Source organism: Chlorocebus sabaeus, chromosome 20, assembly GCF_047675955.1.
Source record: "Chlorocebus sabaeus isolate Y175 chromosome 20, mChlSab1.0.hap1, whole genome shotgun sequence".
Classification (NCBI taxonomy): Eukaryota; Metazoa; Chordata; class Mammalia; order Primates; family Cercopithecidae; genus Chlorocebus; species Chlorocebus sabaeus.
In genome coordinates this window covers 77,245,228-77,260,913 of record NC_132923.1, presented here as the reverse complement: position 1 = coordinate 77,260,913, position 15,686 = coordinate 77,245,228, and the positions used below count along the sequence as shown (strand labels likewise).

Sequence of the window (15,686 nt, the reverse complement as noted above, 5' to 3'; positions counted from 1 at the left end):
TATTTTGGGGTAGCATGTCCTGAACCCCATCAAGTGCAGATACCAGGAAAAATGACCCTGTAAAGGAAATGCCATTATTTTCACCTTACAAGTGAGAAAAGTGGGGTTGGAAGAGGTGTGTTCCCTTGCAGAAGTTTGCACAGGAAACTGGTGGTGAGAAAGAATCAAATACAGATCTGTCAGACTTCAGACCCAGAACTTTACACCAACCAGCTTCTTCAGAATGCAGAGTTCCGTCTCCTTCAGACTGTGTAGCTCAACAATTTTGTTGGCTATTTCTCTCTACTGTGTATTTGACTTTCTCTTTTGTCTCAAGATGTACTTGAAAGCCTTTCCCTCCCCATCTTCCTTCCCTGATGGCTGATATACTTCTGCCTCACCTGCTTTAGGAGCCCCTGCCTCCAACCATCCAAACGAGGTCAGGGACTAGGGCTCCTTCCTTCTATTAGACTGTTCAGCTCTGAGTCAGTGGTCACTCCCATAATGTCTCATAAATGTCTGCCTGTGTATCTTTCCATCACTGCTAGACTGGGATCTTGTAAAATACAAGGAAACAACTTTCATCTTTAGATTTCCAGCACCCAGCATAGTTCCTGCCTTATAATTGGGGATCAGTAAATAACTGTTGAATTAATCAATTTATAAATTTTCAGGAAGCATTTGTGCGCTTTCAAATCACAGTATTCGATCTATTTAAGGACTTACTCCATAAGATGCATTTGTGGTGCTTAGGCCAGTTCTCTTAATTTTGTTTCTGTTTTTAATTTTTACAAAGTAATTTTTGTGAGTTAACTTGGCTGTTTGGATTAGATTTCAACCTGATACTTTACCAGGCCTAATGTCTGAGAATGAGAAGTTGTCTTGTCTGAAGTCATAGATGATAATATCCAAGTAATCTAGAGGCTGTGTTGAGGTTAGGAAGAAAGGAATTTCTGAAATCAAGTTTTTGCTTTGTCTTCACTGTGGATTTTTCTAGTTTTCTCTAAGTCTCAGATTTCCAAGCTATACATATTAGCCTACGTTTGAGATCCGACCTTTCTGGGTAGAAAGGAGAAACAGAGGAATGAGACCCAGTTATTGTAAGGTCTGTTCTTTGTTCTCTCCACTCCTCCAAATACAACCCGCCTCTTGAATTGGTTTCTGATTGCTCTAAGTCATGGAGGAGTGTGGCATGAAGACAGAAATGATGAATGCCATTCCAAGTTAAATTGCAGCATGCATGGTGCTGCATGTAATTGTGGCTTTTCATGAAATAAACAGATTTTGGTTTATTCTTAATGTTTAAAATGCTAGCCTGGGTTATGCCTACTACCTGGTACCTCATTTTCCTTATTCCCCTGGGCCCCCAATTATTTTGTCATCAGTTGTATAGTCAAGGACAGAAAACAGATGTTCCAGTCAATCTAAGAAAACCCAAATAACTCTGGCAAAGCACACACCGTGCTGAAAGCAAATGAACTGTTATGCCAAGCCTTGCTATTAACACCAAAGATTGGAAGTTGTCGGCAGTAACAACAAAAATGGTGAAAATATATTGAGTAAACTGTCCCAGACATTGTTCCACTCAGTTAATCTTCATGATAGCCCTATAAGCTACATTCTATCATCATTTCAATTTTATAGATCAGGAGACTGAGACACAGGAAGCTTAAGTGATTTGACCTACTTGCCAGACTTGAAACCAAGCAGTCTAGTTCCAGGGCCCTTTCTTTGAACCATTACGCCCTAACTAGTTCATATATCTAGTAAATGTCTGTTTACATCTCATGTAGACAAAGACCTTTCCTATTATCTTTCTTGCTCTGCAGAGGGTGGGAGGGTTGCGGGGGAGGGGGCAGTGGCAATGTCAAGGTGTGTAAAATTTCTCTGTTGTCTTAAATCATGGGATTCGTTTTTTAAAGTAAACCTACTTTAGGATTTAGTTAGAGTAAGTTCTAGACCACATTTCTTTTAAGGTCAAAGCAATACTTTATAAAACATTGGGATTACCTTTTTAACTTTTTTTTTTTTTTTTTTTTTGAGATGGAATCTCGCTCTGTGGCCCATGCTAGAGTGCAGTGGCGCAATCTCGGTTCACTGCATCCTCCACCTCCTGAGTTCAAGCGATTCTCCTGCCTCACCCCCCAAGTAGCTGGGACTACAGGTGCATGCCACCATGTCCAACTAATTTTTGTATTTGTAGTAGAGATGGGGTTTCACCATATTAGCCAGGCTGGTCTCGAACTCCTGACCTCATGATCCACCCGCCTAGGCCTCTCAAAGTGCTGAGATTACAGGCATGAGCCACCACGCCCGGCCACCTTTTAGTGGCCCTTCATTTGCTAGGCTTGAGGTTAACCCTTTGGGTTTGCTTTAGTGGCATTTTGACAGTAAGTCCTGAAAGAGATCTGAGTTCAACTATGCTATTGTCTGGGAATACTTAAGAGTTCTTGTAAGCAGTTGAAAAGAAAGGAACTAGCTTCTGTGAACTCCACGAGATAATGTAGGATAAGATAGAGTTAGAGTCAGGTAGATCTGGGTGTGATATAGTCCCACCCCCAGATCCCCTGCAATTTAGCAATGTGGGACCTTGTAGAAGTTGCTTGAAAAACTTTACTCTCCTCTTCTCTATTTGTAAATCAATGTGATAATAACTACCTTGCAATATCATTGTGGGAATCAAATATGATAATATTTGCAAAGTGTCCAGTACAAAGCAATCTCCCAGTAATCAAGGATCTTAGAACCTTTAGTCTTTAACAGTGATTTTTGACAGGATATGTTGTGAGGCTCCAGTAATTACATTATTACCCATGAGTGGCCACTCAAAATCCATCAATATTTTTCACCTTTATTCATATTTAAGACATGGAGCCTTTGTCAGTGATTAAATGTGCTATTGTTACCTAGAAAATGTCTTGTGCTTTACTAGTATGTGACTTCTGCCACACACATTCATTTATTCATTCATTCATTCATTCATCGACAACAACACCAAAAAATAGTGAGCCACTGCAGTGTGAAGACTTGCCCTGGCCTCCGTTTGCTTATAGTGTAGTAGAGGGATTTGTTTGTGTTGTCTGTGCAAACACATAAACTACAGTTACAGTGGTAGAATCTGTAGAGGGTCAGGAGATGGGCTACAAAGGAAGGAGGCTTGGTCGGTTCTGCTGGGCTGGGGTGTTTTGGGGATGTGGGGAGATGTGATCAGGAAAGACTTCTGATGCTGCAACTGAGTCTTCAAAGTGGAATCCATGTTCCCTAGGATTGTTGTGGGATGAGGTGTATTGGTGGAAAGGATATCCTAGGCAGAGGGAGCACAGTAAACAAATGCTTAGTGGCAAGGACCACTAAATCACATTCAGGAATAGGAGAAAAGATCCCACCCGTACGGAGCCCTGCTTGTGCCAGGCACTTCTGTAGGTCCTGGATGGAGTAGCTCCCATTTATTGAGTACCGGTGTGTTCCACCTAATTCTCACTTAATTCTCACCGCAACTTTGTGGGTAAGTATTGCTATCCAGATTCTTCAGATATGGAAATTGAAGTTCTAAGGGATCAAGGCATTTTTGCCCAAGGGGACGAAAGAGGGATTCAAGCCTAACTCTGAAGAAGTAGATAAACAACAAAAACAGCAATAACAATAATAAAAATAATAAAACAGCAAAGATTCATACAGTACTAGGCATGTTTTAACTTGTACCATTCAATATAATATCCACTAGCTCTATGTTGCTACTTGAATGTGAATTAATTAAAATAGAATTAAAAATTCAGTCCTCAGTTGTACTAGCCACATTTTCAGTGCTCAGTTGCCACATGTGTCTGGTATCTACTGTATCGGACAGTGCAAATATAGAACATTTCCATCACAGAATGCTCTTATTAGCACTGTTATAGGTACTTTACACCTATATTAACATATATATAATTTTTATAATCTGTGAGGAGGATACTATTCATATTGTAGAGATGTGGAAATCGAGACATAAAGAAGATAAGAAACATAAAGAAGATAAGAAATCACATGATGAATGAGTCCTTATTTTTAAACACTGTGCCATAATACTAACCCAATATATTGTGTTCTGTATAACATAAATGAATGTTAGTCAAAACAATGGACTTCAGTGTCTGCTTGTGTGTAGTCTGGTGTTAGGTCTTCTGCAGAGAACATGTCTTTGATATGATTGTTATCCTTCCAGGAGCATACAGTTGTCAATTTGCATACATAAAGCTGGTGGTCACTAAGGAGCCTTCTCTGGAGACCTTCCTCTCCAGGAACTCCAGAAACCTCCCTCCCAGTGAGGCAAGAAACTCACTGGATGGGATTCATCAGTCAGTTCATTAATCCAAATGGTTGAATCAAGAGTCTCAAACTGATATAGTCTTAAGTATGTTCAAAACCTTTCTTATCCTTTTTGCTACTTCAGAGAAGGTGCCTGAGGTTGTTGTTTCAAGAGAATCTTTTTCAAGATGCCAACACATCAGACTCAGAGACTGAAAATCCTAGTTGAGTCCAACTTCTACCTCTAAGTCACTAAATAAACTCAACTAAATTACTTCACCTTTCTGAAATTCAGTTTCTTCAATTGTGAACTGGAAATAAAATACACATATCACAGGATTTTCTAAGGACTAATTGAAGGTTAGAGTATTTGAGGATACTTTGCAAGCTATAAAGTACTTTATATGGCTATAAAGTGGAGATAATTATAACACAAATGCAAGAACTCAGGATGTTTTTCTTCTATATAACCCTGTAAGCTTTCAAAACTGCCACAGCATGATAAATTATAGGAATTTATCTTAATCATAACATTTGCAAAGTCTCTTTTTTATTTTACATAAATATAGTAGGTACTCAATGCTTGGGTGGAAGTATTGTTGGTTGGATGAATGGGAGAGACGAAGGGAGACAGCATATTAAAGTAAATAAGAGAGCTGTTCATGAAATTTTAAAAGTTCCTTTTTTAACATTCTTTTTAAACATTGCTTGATATGAACTATGTGTGTTACACTGAGGGGTGGGAGGCATTTAGTTCATTGAGTTAGTAAGCCTGTTTTTCTGCTATTTGTTTTTTAATTCAACAAACATTTATTGAGCAACTGCCATCAGTTGGGCATTGTGCAAGTTTCAGGGAAAACACAATTGATGATGTCACCATTTTTTTATGCCTGTTTTCTTCAGCTGCTACTTTTGCTCCTTAAACATTTTGAGGATTGCAGAATAAACTGACACTGGTATGGTCATATGAAGGGCCCCAGTGGTACTGAGGGCTGCACTTGTGTCAAAAATCACATCTTGTGAATTGTTTCCTAATGTACATGTGCAGCCTGTGATTCCTCTATGGATCGCAAAATATGTTTCTCCAGAAAGAAGAAAGCTCCTCCCACCTTTTCTTGCTTTTCCCTGCTTGTCTCTGAACCTCTTTTCTCGGGGACAGCCCACCAAAACACTGTGTGGCCAAAGGAAAAATAAGATATGTCAACTCTCTGACTCATGTGGTCTTGCAGTGAACATCAGCTATGCATGGCTGCTGAATGGGGGTGGACATTAGGCAGAGCATAGAGAACCTCTCTTTTTTTTTTTTTTTTTTTTTTTTTTTTTTGAGACGGAGTCTCACTCTGTCGCCCAGGCTAGAGTGCAGTGGCCGGATCTCAGCTCACTGCAAGCTCCGCCTCCCAGGTTTACGCCATTCTCCTGCCTCAGCCTCCCGAGTAGCTGGGACTACAGGCGCCCGCCACCTCACCCGGCTAGTTTTTTGTATTTTTTAGTAGAGACGGGGTTTCACCGTGTTAGCCAGGATGGTCTCGATCTCCTGACCTCGTGATCCACCCGTCTCGGCCTCCCAAAGTGCTGGGATTACAGGCTTGAGCCACCGCGCCCGGCTGAGAACCTCTCTTGAGGGGAAATCAGGCTAGTCCCGCCCAACATATATAATTTTAGGTAAGGAGACACCTCAGCTCGTGTTTTAGGATAAGCTCTGTGTATATATTGAGAATGGCTGAGGAAGGACCTCCATTTGTAATTCATTTCTCTCATTGTGGAAGTGAGAGAACCAGTTCAAACTTTTAGGCTATTTGTGGCAGAATTGGGGCTGAAACTCTGTTTTTCTAACTCTTAGCCCATGGCTGTCACTGTGTTTCATGGTGAACTAGCACTTCCAAGTATGTTTTCATTATATAAGACAATTATAACATCATAAAGTGAGGAGTATAGAAAGAACATAAGCTTTGGAGTCAGACAGAACATGGTCAGATCCTGGCACTGCTTCTTAAATCCGCGTGGCTTTGGGCAAGTTACCTGAACACTCTGTTCTTCTGCTTCTGCATCTATTAAGAGGAAGAAAGAATGTTTACCTTTTATGGATGTCGCAAAGATTAAACGAGAGAACATTCAAAGAGCTCAGCACAGTACCCAGCCTATCTTTGATGTTGATATGTTTACTAGAAAGGAAGAAAGAATCTAATTGTCTCTTGAGAGGGGGTTCAGATGAGGATGATAATGATGGTGATGCTGGTGGTGGTGGAGAGAGTGATGGCGGTAGTGATGATGGTGACAGAGCTACCATTAAACATCTCTTTTTAAGTATTTCTGCAATATCACAACAACCATTTGATGTTGTTATTTTCCTCATTTTATAGCAGATCCTTCTGTCTCTAAATTCCACCCTTTTCTCATAATAGCACACTAGTTCTCAGGTTCTAAGTCTAGATATAGCAACAATGAATCTGCCAACCCAAGAAGAAACAAGTGAATATTCCCTACAAATTTCTGGTTCCTTCATTTTAATTCCCTTTTAGTATTGAATGACCCTGTAACATTAACTTTGCCTGCACTTTATATGTATGCAACCGGTAAATGTGGGTGATTCTCAGGAATTCCTTGAACCTATTTATGATACTGTGGACCAGCTGTGGCCAACTCCTTTTTTGTCAAGGATCTCAGAATCAATGTATTTAAGATTCCAATATTTTGAGATATACAGATAAGTAAACATTGACTGCCCGACTGTTGGATTTTTATCTTAGAGAAAAACCTGTGAGTCTTGGTGGCGAAGAACCAGCACTTTGGAATCAGATTACCTGAATGTGAATCACAGCCCTATTCCTTGTGAGCTGCGTGACCCTGATGAAGTTACTACTCATTTCTAAGCTTCGGTTTTCTTACCCATAAAATGAGGATAATACTAATACCAGTCATATTAGGTTGTTGTAAGAATAAAATGAGACATGTATAGAAAGAGCATGTAAAAAGAGCTCACTTAAAATGAGTTCATATCTTGGGTTATTCCAGTACAAAAGCCTTTGTGCCCTGAATGGAGAATCATATCACTCAGGATCCATCCAGCAAAACATAAACCACTCTAAGTGTTTAAAAAACAGGCAATTTAATACCCAAAAATGGTGATCCTGATGATGGAGGAGCTGAGAAGAGCTACATTCCCTATGAAGCAATTCAGAGATCAGTGAAATGGAAATGGCTACCATCCCCAAGCTGGAGGGACTAAGGAGGGAGGTGGTGTTCCCATCGTCTAAAGGCAGGGGACACCAGCAGATGCTGGAGCCATAGCGGCCCTGTCAGCAGAGCCCGAGTGGTGGAGGAGAAACAGCTGCTGCCTGGCACAGAAGAGAAGTAAATAGGCTCTTGCTTCCCCTTCCCTCCAGGCCCAGATCTCCCAGCAGGGCCAACCTTGGCTGACTTGCCTGCAGGGGCAGCCCCACAGTACTGAGCAGAGCAGGGGACTTGATCTGAAAACACATAGGCCAAGGATTCTTGCAGGCAAAAGTCTCAGACCTTTATTGCCTGGTTGTGGATATCTAACTACTGGGTGATAACTAACATAGAAAGTTTGGAAGAGTCTTACTTCCCCCTGCTGCTAGACCTCTGAACAATAGCAGAGGTTCATAGGTTGCTGTGCCCCAGAAGGTAGAGTTTGGAAAAAGCAGTGGAAAACCCTCGAAAGCTGTAAGAACCCTGTCTCTGGCCTTTTTCTCACATTAGTTTCTAGCAAGGGCTGCTGCTGAGCAGCCAGTGCCTTCAGTATCTGGGGATTGTGGCCTGATGAGACATTCCTACCCTGCCATTTACCTGGCTAACTTCTGCAGAATTGAGTATAGACTGAACTTCCTTGGGCCCCTATAGGTGGGTTAGCTGCCCTTGCGGCCCCTCCTGTGATATTCTGATTTCCCTGCACTGAAATGCTCCATTTAGACTTCCCTCTCCTTCCCACCAGATTGTGAACAGGGACTTGTCTTCATCCTTGCATCCCCAAGCATTGGTACTCCTACTTCCTGCACTGAGCTAGCTACTGTGGTAGGTCCTGGGCTAAGCATTTGAGTAAAAGTACCAGCCCCTAGCAACTTTTATTATAGAAGGAAGGCAGATGGGATATGTGATATTTCACAATTACCAGTGTATTTTGTGCTAGGGAAGTCCAGTGCATGACACTATTTAACAGGGAGAATCATCTGTCCTAGAGGATCAGGGAAGCCCTGTCAATAGGAACTGGCCTGACAGAGAGGTTGGGGGAATGGCATTCCAGGCAGAGGGAAGAGCAAATGTGAAGGTCTTGAGGTGGGAAAGAGCATCGAGGATTAGAGATTGAGAACAAACATGGCATTGCGTGGGAGCTGATGAGGTCAGCAGGAGCTGTTCTCTCCTGTGTCCCAGTCTCTGCGTCCTGCCTGAGCACTTTCTACCCCCAGCTTTGTGTTGTAGTTCTGCATGTCTGCATGTTTGTGGCTTCCACATCACACTTAGTATATATCGTTTTGTGCATAGAAGGGACTTGTTGGATATTTGAGCAAGTGAATACAATTCCAGACCCTAAACAATCTTCCTAGCTTTCTTGTCACATTTGTAACGTTAGTTGCCCTGCAAGTATCAAGGAATACGAGCCCTATGGGGAAGTAGCCTGAATTTCTACCATTTATGGGAAACCCTCTGCTATTTGGCATTCTGTTACTAGGAACTCGCTCTCAGTCATCTCCTTCACACTTGGAGTTCTACGATAAGTAGTAATAAGAATGGTGACCTAGGGATGCCAGAAAGATTCAGTCATCAGACAGTTCCTTTGCTTTGACTTCTTTGGGATTGAGATGTGATGTGTTAAACCAGATTCCATTTGGCTGTGCTCCTTCCTAGCAGTGTGGCCTTGGGCAAGTCAGTTAACCTCTACAGACTTTAGTTTCTCCTCTGATGTCTAGCATTATTAATATCTATGATGGGGTTAAAATGAGACCATGTATGCAAATACGTAGCATAGTGCCTGGTATTAAGTGAGCACAAAATAACTGATAGCTGCTGCTTTTGCTATGACAATTACAATTACTGCCATCATTATAATGTTGGGTGCCATACATTGACCAGAACAAAGCAAAATCCGAGCAGGCTTCTGAGTTTTCCCATGCAGGCAAGTATGCCCTTTGGGTGTCTGCTTGAGACTGCCCTACACACAGGACTCTTCCTCCATGTTGTTTGACTATTAAAAAGAAGATTTGTTAATGCTTGTTTTTAGCTTTCTCTCCCTCTTTTTTATATGTTAAAGAGGATTTGTTTTTGTTTTCCTTTCTCACAGGAGTGATTGGGGCAGATGTGAAAGGGCACGGCCTTGTCTGTGAGGGGCAGCCAGTGACGTCACGGCTGGCTGTCATCTGTGGAACATCTTCTTGTCACATGGGGGTGAGTCCACTAAGCACAAAGGCAAAGCCACCACACAGCAGGCGGCAGCCTGGAAGAAGACCCTGAGTGCTGGCTTCTTCACCCCTTCACTTCTTTCCTCTCTTCCCTTCCTGCCCCTTGTGCTTTGTCTAGCCAGAAGCTCAGCTCCCCACTCCACCTCCCTTGCTTACATTTGCTGGATCTTTTTCCAGGGGCCAAATTCTTAGTAAGCATGAAAAGGATTGAGTGCTCCGTTTGACGTCACCCTGGCCAGAGAGCCCAGGCATAAATGGTGACATCTGATCCTAAAGTGACAAAGTCTAGCTCCCCCAGACTGATCTGTCTCTAATGGGTAGGGGGGTCTTCTCTGCAAAGAGTGTCTGTTTTCCTTGGCCAGGGAACTCTCTCTCAATCAATATAAATCCATCTCCCTGGGAGCGTCCTGATGATCTATAGAATTAGACTGCATATCATGACTTCAAAAGAACACTGATAAGCAATTTTCACTTTGTTAATTTTTCTCCATGAATTAGTGGAAAGGCTTTCTCCAAGATTGCAGTTAAAATTTAGTGCCTGCCCTAAAATTTATATCTTCTTTAAATGCATGAGTCTGAAAGCATTCCATTCCGATAAGTACCCATTTCTACCATATTTTTATTTAAAAGTCATTACTCTGTTAAACTTAAATCGACGACTCTTTGGAATTTTCCCAGATAAGTGAAATAGAGGGAAGAGTGGGGGAGGAGCAGGGAGATGAGCAGAGATTAGAGTGGGACACAGCCCAGGGCAGAATCAAAGCAGCTATGGAGGAAATTATGTGGGATTTGAAACTGTTTTGCAACTGTAGGGACCCCTGAGCCTTTCTACCATCAGATATTCTGGTTCAGTGAATATAAATATATGTACTTATTTGTCAGTCCCTGCTCTTGTGCTAAACTGTGGATATAAGAATGACATTGGCTCTCCCATTGATGAGATGAAGTTATAACAGGTATTAGAATATAATGCGAGGCCCCCCAATGTAGATACAAATTGATCTCATGATACTAAGCATCTGTTACGTGCCAAGCAATATGCGAGGTATTCTTGCACATGGCATCCCATTTTGTGTGGCTGAGGGAGTCAGCCCAAGTGGTTTCCAGTCCCACTTCCTCATTTTACTAAGTGTGGGCCTTTGGGCAAGGTATTTAAACTCTCTGGGCCCCAGATTCCTCATCTGCAATATGTAGAGAGCAACAGCACCTGTCAGAGTGCTGCAAGAATTAAATGAGGTAATACTAAGTGTTCCACGTGCAGTAAGCACATCCCAAGAGCTCACTCTTAATTACTAGGACTGTTGTTGTTACTGAGCAGAAAGCAAACAGTGACTGACTCTGCCTGGGAGGGTGCAGGGTGATAGAATCTTCTTGAGATGACATTCCTGCTGGACTTTAAGGAAATAGATTTCCTTCTGTTTGTCAGGGCTCTGGGCAGTCTTGAATGGAATTTGTCTAAGTTTTAAAATTGCAGCATATTTGCCTGGGCACAGTGGCTTACGCCCGTAATCCCAACACTTTCGGAGGCCAAGGTGGGTAGATCACCTGAGACCAAGAGTTCAAGACCAACCTGGCCAACATGGTGAAATCCCATCTCTACTACAAATACAAAAAATTAGCCGGGCATGGTGGCAGGCACCTGTAATCCCAGCTACTCAGGAGGCTGAGGCAGGAGAATTGCTTGAACCCGGAAGGCAGAGGTTGCAGTGAGCCAAGATTGCGCCATAGCACTCCAGCCTGGACAACAAGAGCAAAACTCCATCTCAAAAATAATAATAATAATTGCAGCATATTTCTTCTGCTCAGCAGCCCTTTGCAAGGCTCAGCTGTCCCTAAAGGGAGAGATCTGCAGAGGCCTGAGGCCTCTTTAAGCCAGAAGGCACCAGCCCAGGAGCCAGCCCTTCTTTCCCTTGGTATGAGTCTACACTTGTTAGATTGTCTTCAGTGAATACTGATTTAATCCTGTTTAAATTATCTCATTTTCACAGGGATGCATCTAATCAGGCTTCTCCTGGGAGATCTGAATTTCAGGCATTTTTATCCCACTCAATTCAGATTTCCGAACAGAAGCAAATCTAAGTGAATGCAAGTGTCTCTGTGATGGCCTGCTTCTCAGTCTTACTGTCTCTTAATGGAGATGAGACTGGCTTTCCCTATCCATTTATTTTACACATTTGGGACCTAAAGCATGGAAAAGTCCGGTAATTTTCCCAAAGTCACAACAAGCTTTGAAGTTCTGGAGCTAAGAACTCAAATCTAACTCTGATTCCAAAGCTCCTACTCCTCCTTTCCTCCCTGAATTGTGCATGAGTATGATGCACCCATAGAGGAATGGTGAGAGCATGGGCTTTTACATTGTCCAGAGGCAAGCTTGAACATCTGCTCATGCACGTTTTGGCCCTCTGACCTGAGTAATCTACTTAACTTCTCTGAGCCTCAGATTCTTCATCCATCAAATTGGGGATAATGATGCCAGTCTCACAGGGTTGTTGAGTAACATGCACTATGTAGATTTGTACCTAGCACACAGCAGACACTCAAAAATAGTGGAGATTGTTATTAAACTTTCCTAGTGATGTCAGCGGCTCACATGAAGCAACTGTTTGGGCTTTAACGAGTTTGATGGGCAGCTGCAGTTGGTTGCCATGAATGAGGGCCATAAAATGCCAGTTTATGATGACCGTGTTGGGCTGGAAATACAGTTCCCACCCCCAACCTGCTTTGTACTTGGGGGTGGGAAGGGACCCTCTGGGCCAAGGGGATTAATCATCAGCTTTAATGTTGTGTCATGAGGGCGAGACTGTGGTCATGCTGGCATGGGAAAGTGTCTTTGATCTCCTCAGGTGCTGGGAGCCCAGCAACAATAACACCTTTGTTAGGTCTAGGAGAGGTGCAGGTCTGAGGAAACACTCCCAGGGAGACTCAAGGACCCCCTTTGTTGTGGTTCTGGCAAATAAAACCGCCAGTGTGAGGAAAAATTTGCCAAACAGAACACAGGGACCAAAGGGGGCTGTGGGTTTTTCAAAAAGTAGTTTTCAGCATGATCTGAAGGATCCTCTTTCTTCTTGTCTGCTCACTTCTGATGTTTCCAATTTAGTAGATTGAGACAAAATTCCCAGGAACATTTTGTACTCAATCCAGGTTACCTCCTTCTAGATCACCCAAAAAGAATAAATGAATGAACGAATGACCATGTAAGTGAGTATTGGTAAATACTTAGAAGCTTCCTACCTCTAGGTTCCTGTTGCTTCCAGGAATCAGGAGAAAAAGCCTGAGGTTGAACATAAGACATATTAATAAGGCCTTTGATATTTTAGAAGATACAAGCATGGCTGCACATTTATCTTCCTTGTGGATGACTTAATTAACAGGGGGAATACTGCCGTTCTTTTTTTAACTCCATGAAAGCAGAGCTGCTTGTTCAGAGTTAATTACTACCAAGTCACCAAAACCCCAGATAATACACAGCAGGGGTTAGCCAGAGGTTGAAAAGTCATGGGGTAAGATGGAACTGATCCTTACCATTGCACCAGCACCCTTTTCTTGAGCCATCAAGTTGGGCTGTAACTTGGCAGCTTGTCTTCCAATTAGCATGTCAGTTGGGGAGAGGACCCTGGGGGGTTGGGGTAGGGAGAAACACTGAGGAGGTAAGATTTGAGCAGAGCAATACTTGAAGAGAGCTGGGAACTACATCTGCATCTTATTTTTATTTATTTATTTTTTTTTTTGAGACGGAGTCGTCGCTCTGTGGCCCAGGCTGGAGTGCTGTGGCCGGATCTCAGCTCACTGCAAGCTCCGCCTCCCGGGTTTACGCCATTCTCCTGCCTCAGCCTCCCGAGTAGCTGGGACTACAGACGCCCGCCACCTCGCCCGGCTAGTTTTTTTTTTTGTATTTTTTAGTAGAGACGGGGTTTCACCGTGTTAGCCAGGATGGTCTCGATCTCCTAACCTCGTGATCCGCCCGTCTCGGCCTCCCAAAGTGCTGGGATTACAGGCTTGAGCCACCGCGCCCGGCTACATCTGCATCTTAAATCACTCAGAACTGAAGTTTTTTCAGTCTTAATGTAGAGATGGTGATTCTCTATCATTGAATGGATGTGGAAACTCAAAAGACATAGGCTCATACGCTGCCCCCACTACTTACTGTGTGAATTTAGGCAGGATGCTTCATCTTTCACTGCCTCAGTTTCTGCATCTGTTAAATGTGAGCAATAGTATTTACCCATAAAGTTTTGTTCAGGTTCAAATTAGACCATCTTTGTAAATGACTTGGCACTGTACCTGGCACAAAATACCAAATATGATATTGTTATTAAAAATGAGTCGTTAATCATGCATGAACAATCCATGTGATTATGAATTAGAATTAGAGACATCAGTATGAACTCATATTTAGTTTAACATAGATGCAGATGGATGCATATAGACATAGTTATGGATATATATACATATACAGGTTAGTAAATACATACTTATTTCCTGGCTCTGTTAGCTGAGATGGTCTAGAGATAAGGACACCCCAAGAGCTAGTTTTTACAAGCACGTAGCGTCCAGATCATAGTGTCTAATACCATTATCCAATATAAAGAACCAGGACTCCTTGGAGAAATGGTTGATTTTAGGATTGGGATAGGAAATATACAAGATGAGCTTGGCGCATTTGCAGTGCCAGAAAGTTAGAAAGTTCTCAAAAAAAAAAAAAAAAAGAAAAGATGAGACTATGTCACAGGGAGCAAACTGCAGGAGCTCCCAGTGGCCACAACTGGAACAATTTAGTAGTAATATAAAGTATTATGAATTATAACCCAAAATATAGCATAAATATCTGTAAGACCATACTGACATAAATTATTTTGAATAAATAAATAAATGAAAAGAAGAGACACATCTCCTATACAGAAGAATTCCAAATAATTTATGTAAATGTTCCACCATCAAGGAGATAGAGCATAACTTTCCACTGTGGACTGCACCTAGCAACTTCCTTCCACAAAATATGGTATGGAAAATGGGGGAAGAGTAATTTTACATTGGAGAAATATGAGAAACAGTCATCTAGGTGACAAGGTCAACATCAACAACGATAAGTCATGTTGATAGTATGTACCCTTGATATGATGTAATGAAAATGACACTTTGTTGTGTTCATCCCCAAATCCTATAAGCCCAGTCTTATTACCAGGAAAACACCAAATGGATCTTAGTTGAGGGATATACTGTAAAATACTTGACCAGTATTTCTCAAAACTGTCATCCAGGTCATCAAAAAACAGGGAAAGTCAGAGAAACCATCACAGCCAAGAGAAGCCTAAAGAGATATAATAACTAAATGTAGTGTGGTATCCTGAATGGGATCCCGGAGCAGAGAAAGAACATTGGGTAAAATCTAAGGAAATCTGAATAAAGTATGGTCTTCAGTTCATGATAATATATCAGCGTCATTCACTGTGACATATATACTTGACAGAAGATATTAATGATAGGGGAAATGTAACTGGGTGTGAGGCATATACGATCTTTACAACCATCTTACACTGTAAAACTATTCTAAAATTTAAATTTTATTTTTAAAATATTCATTAACTATTCACTCATAGAGAAAACTTTTTTTTTTTTTTTTAATTTACCTGGCTAAGTGCTAAAAGTCTTCAATAAGATAAAATGTCTGCTGGATGCAGTGGCTCACGCCTGTAATCTCAGCACTTTGGGAGGCTGGGGCAGGTGGATCATGAGGTTAGGAGATCGAGACCATCCTGGCTAACACAGTGAAACCCTGTCTCTGCTAAAAATACAAAAAAATTAGCCAGGCGTTGTGGCGGGCGCCTGTAGTCCCAGCTACTGGGGAGGTTGAGGCAGGAGAATGGCATGAACCTGGGAGGTGGAGCTGTCAGTGAGCTGGGATCGCGCCACTGCACTCCAGCCTGGGTGACAGAGTGAGAGTCCGTTTCAAAAAAAAAAAAAATGTCATGCCTGCCTTCGAAGAGCCCAGGCACATTGAGAAAGACA

At 42.1% G+C, this 15,686-nt stretch overlaps 1 protein-coding gene across 12 annotated transcripts in view; it reads left to right on the top strand.

Annotated features, from left to right (window-relative positions):
* Positions 1 to 15,686, top strand: part of FGGY (FGGY carbohydrate kinase domain containing) — a 445,568-nt gene that overhangs the window by 237,042 nt on the left and 192,840 nt on the right. For all 12 annotated transcript variants that reach the window (XM_007978542.3, XM_073007252.1, XM_038000610.2 and 9 more), the window contains one exon: positions 9,563 to 9,666. In XM_007978542.3, the coding sequence (XP_007976733.1) occupies positions 9,563 to 9,666 (104 nt within the window). The remainder of the gene's footprint in view (positions 1 to 9,562; positions 9,667 to 15,686) is intronic.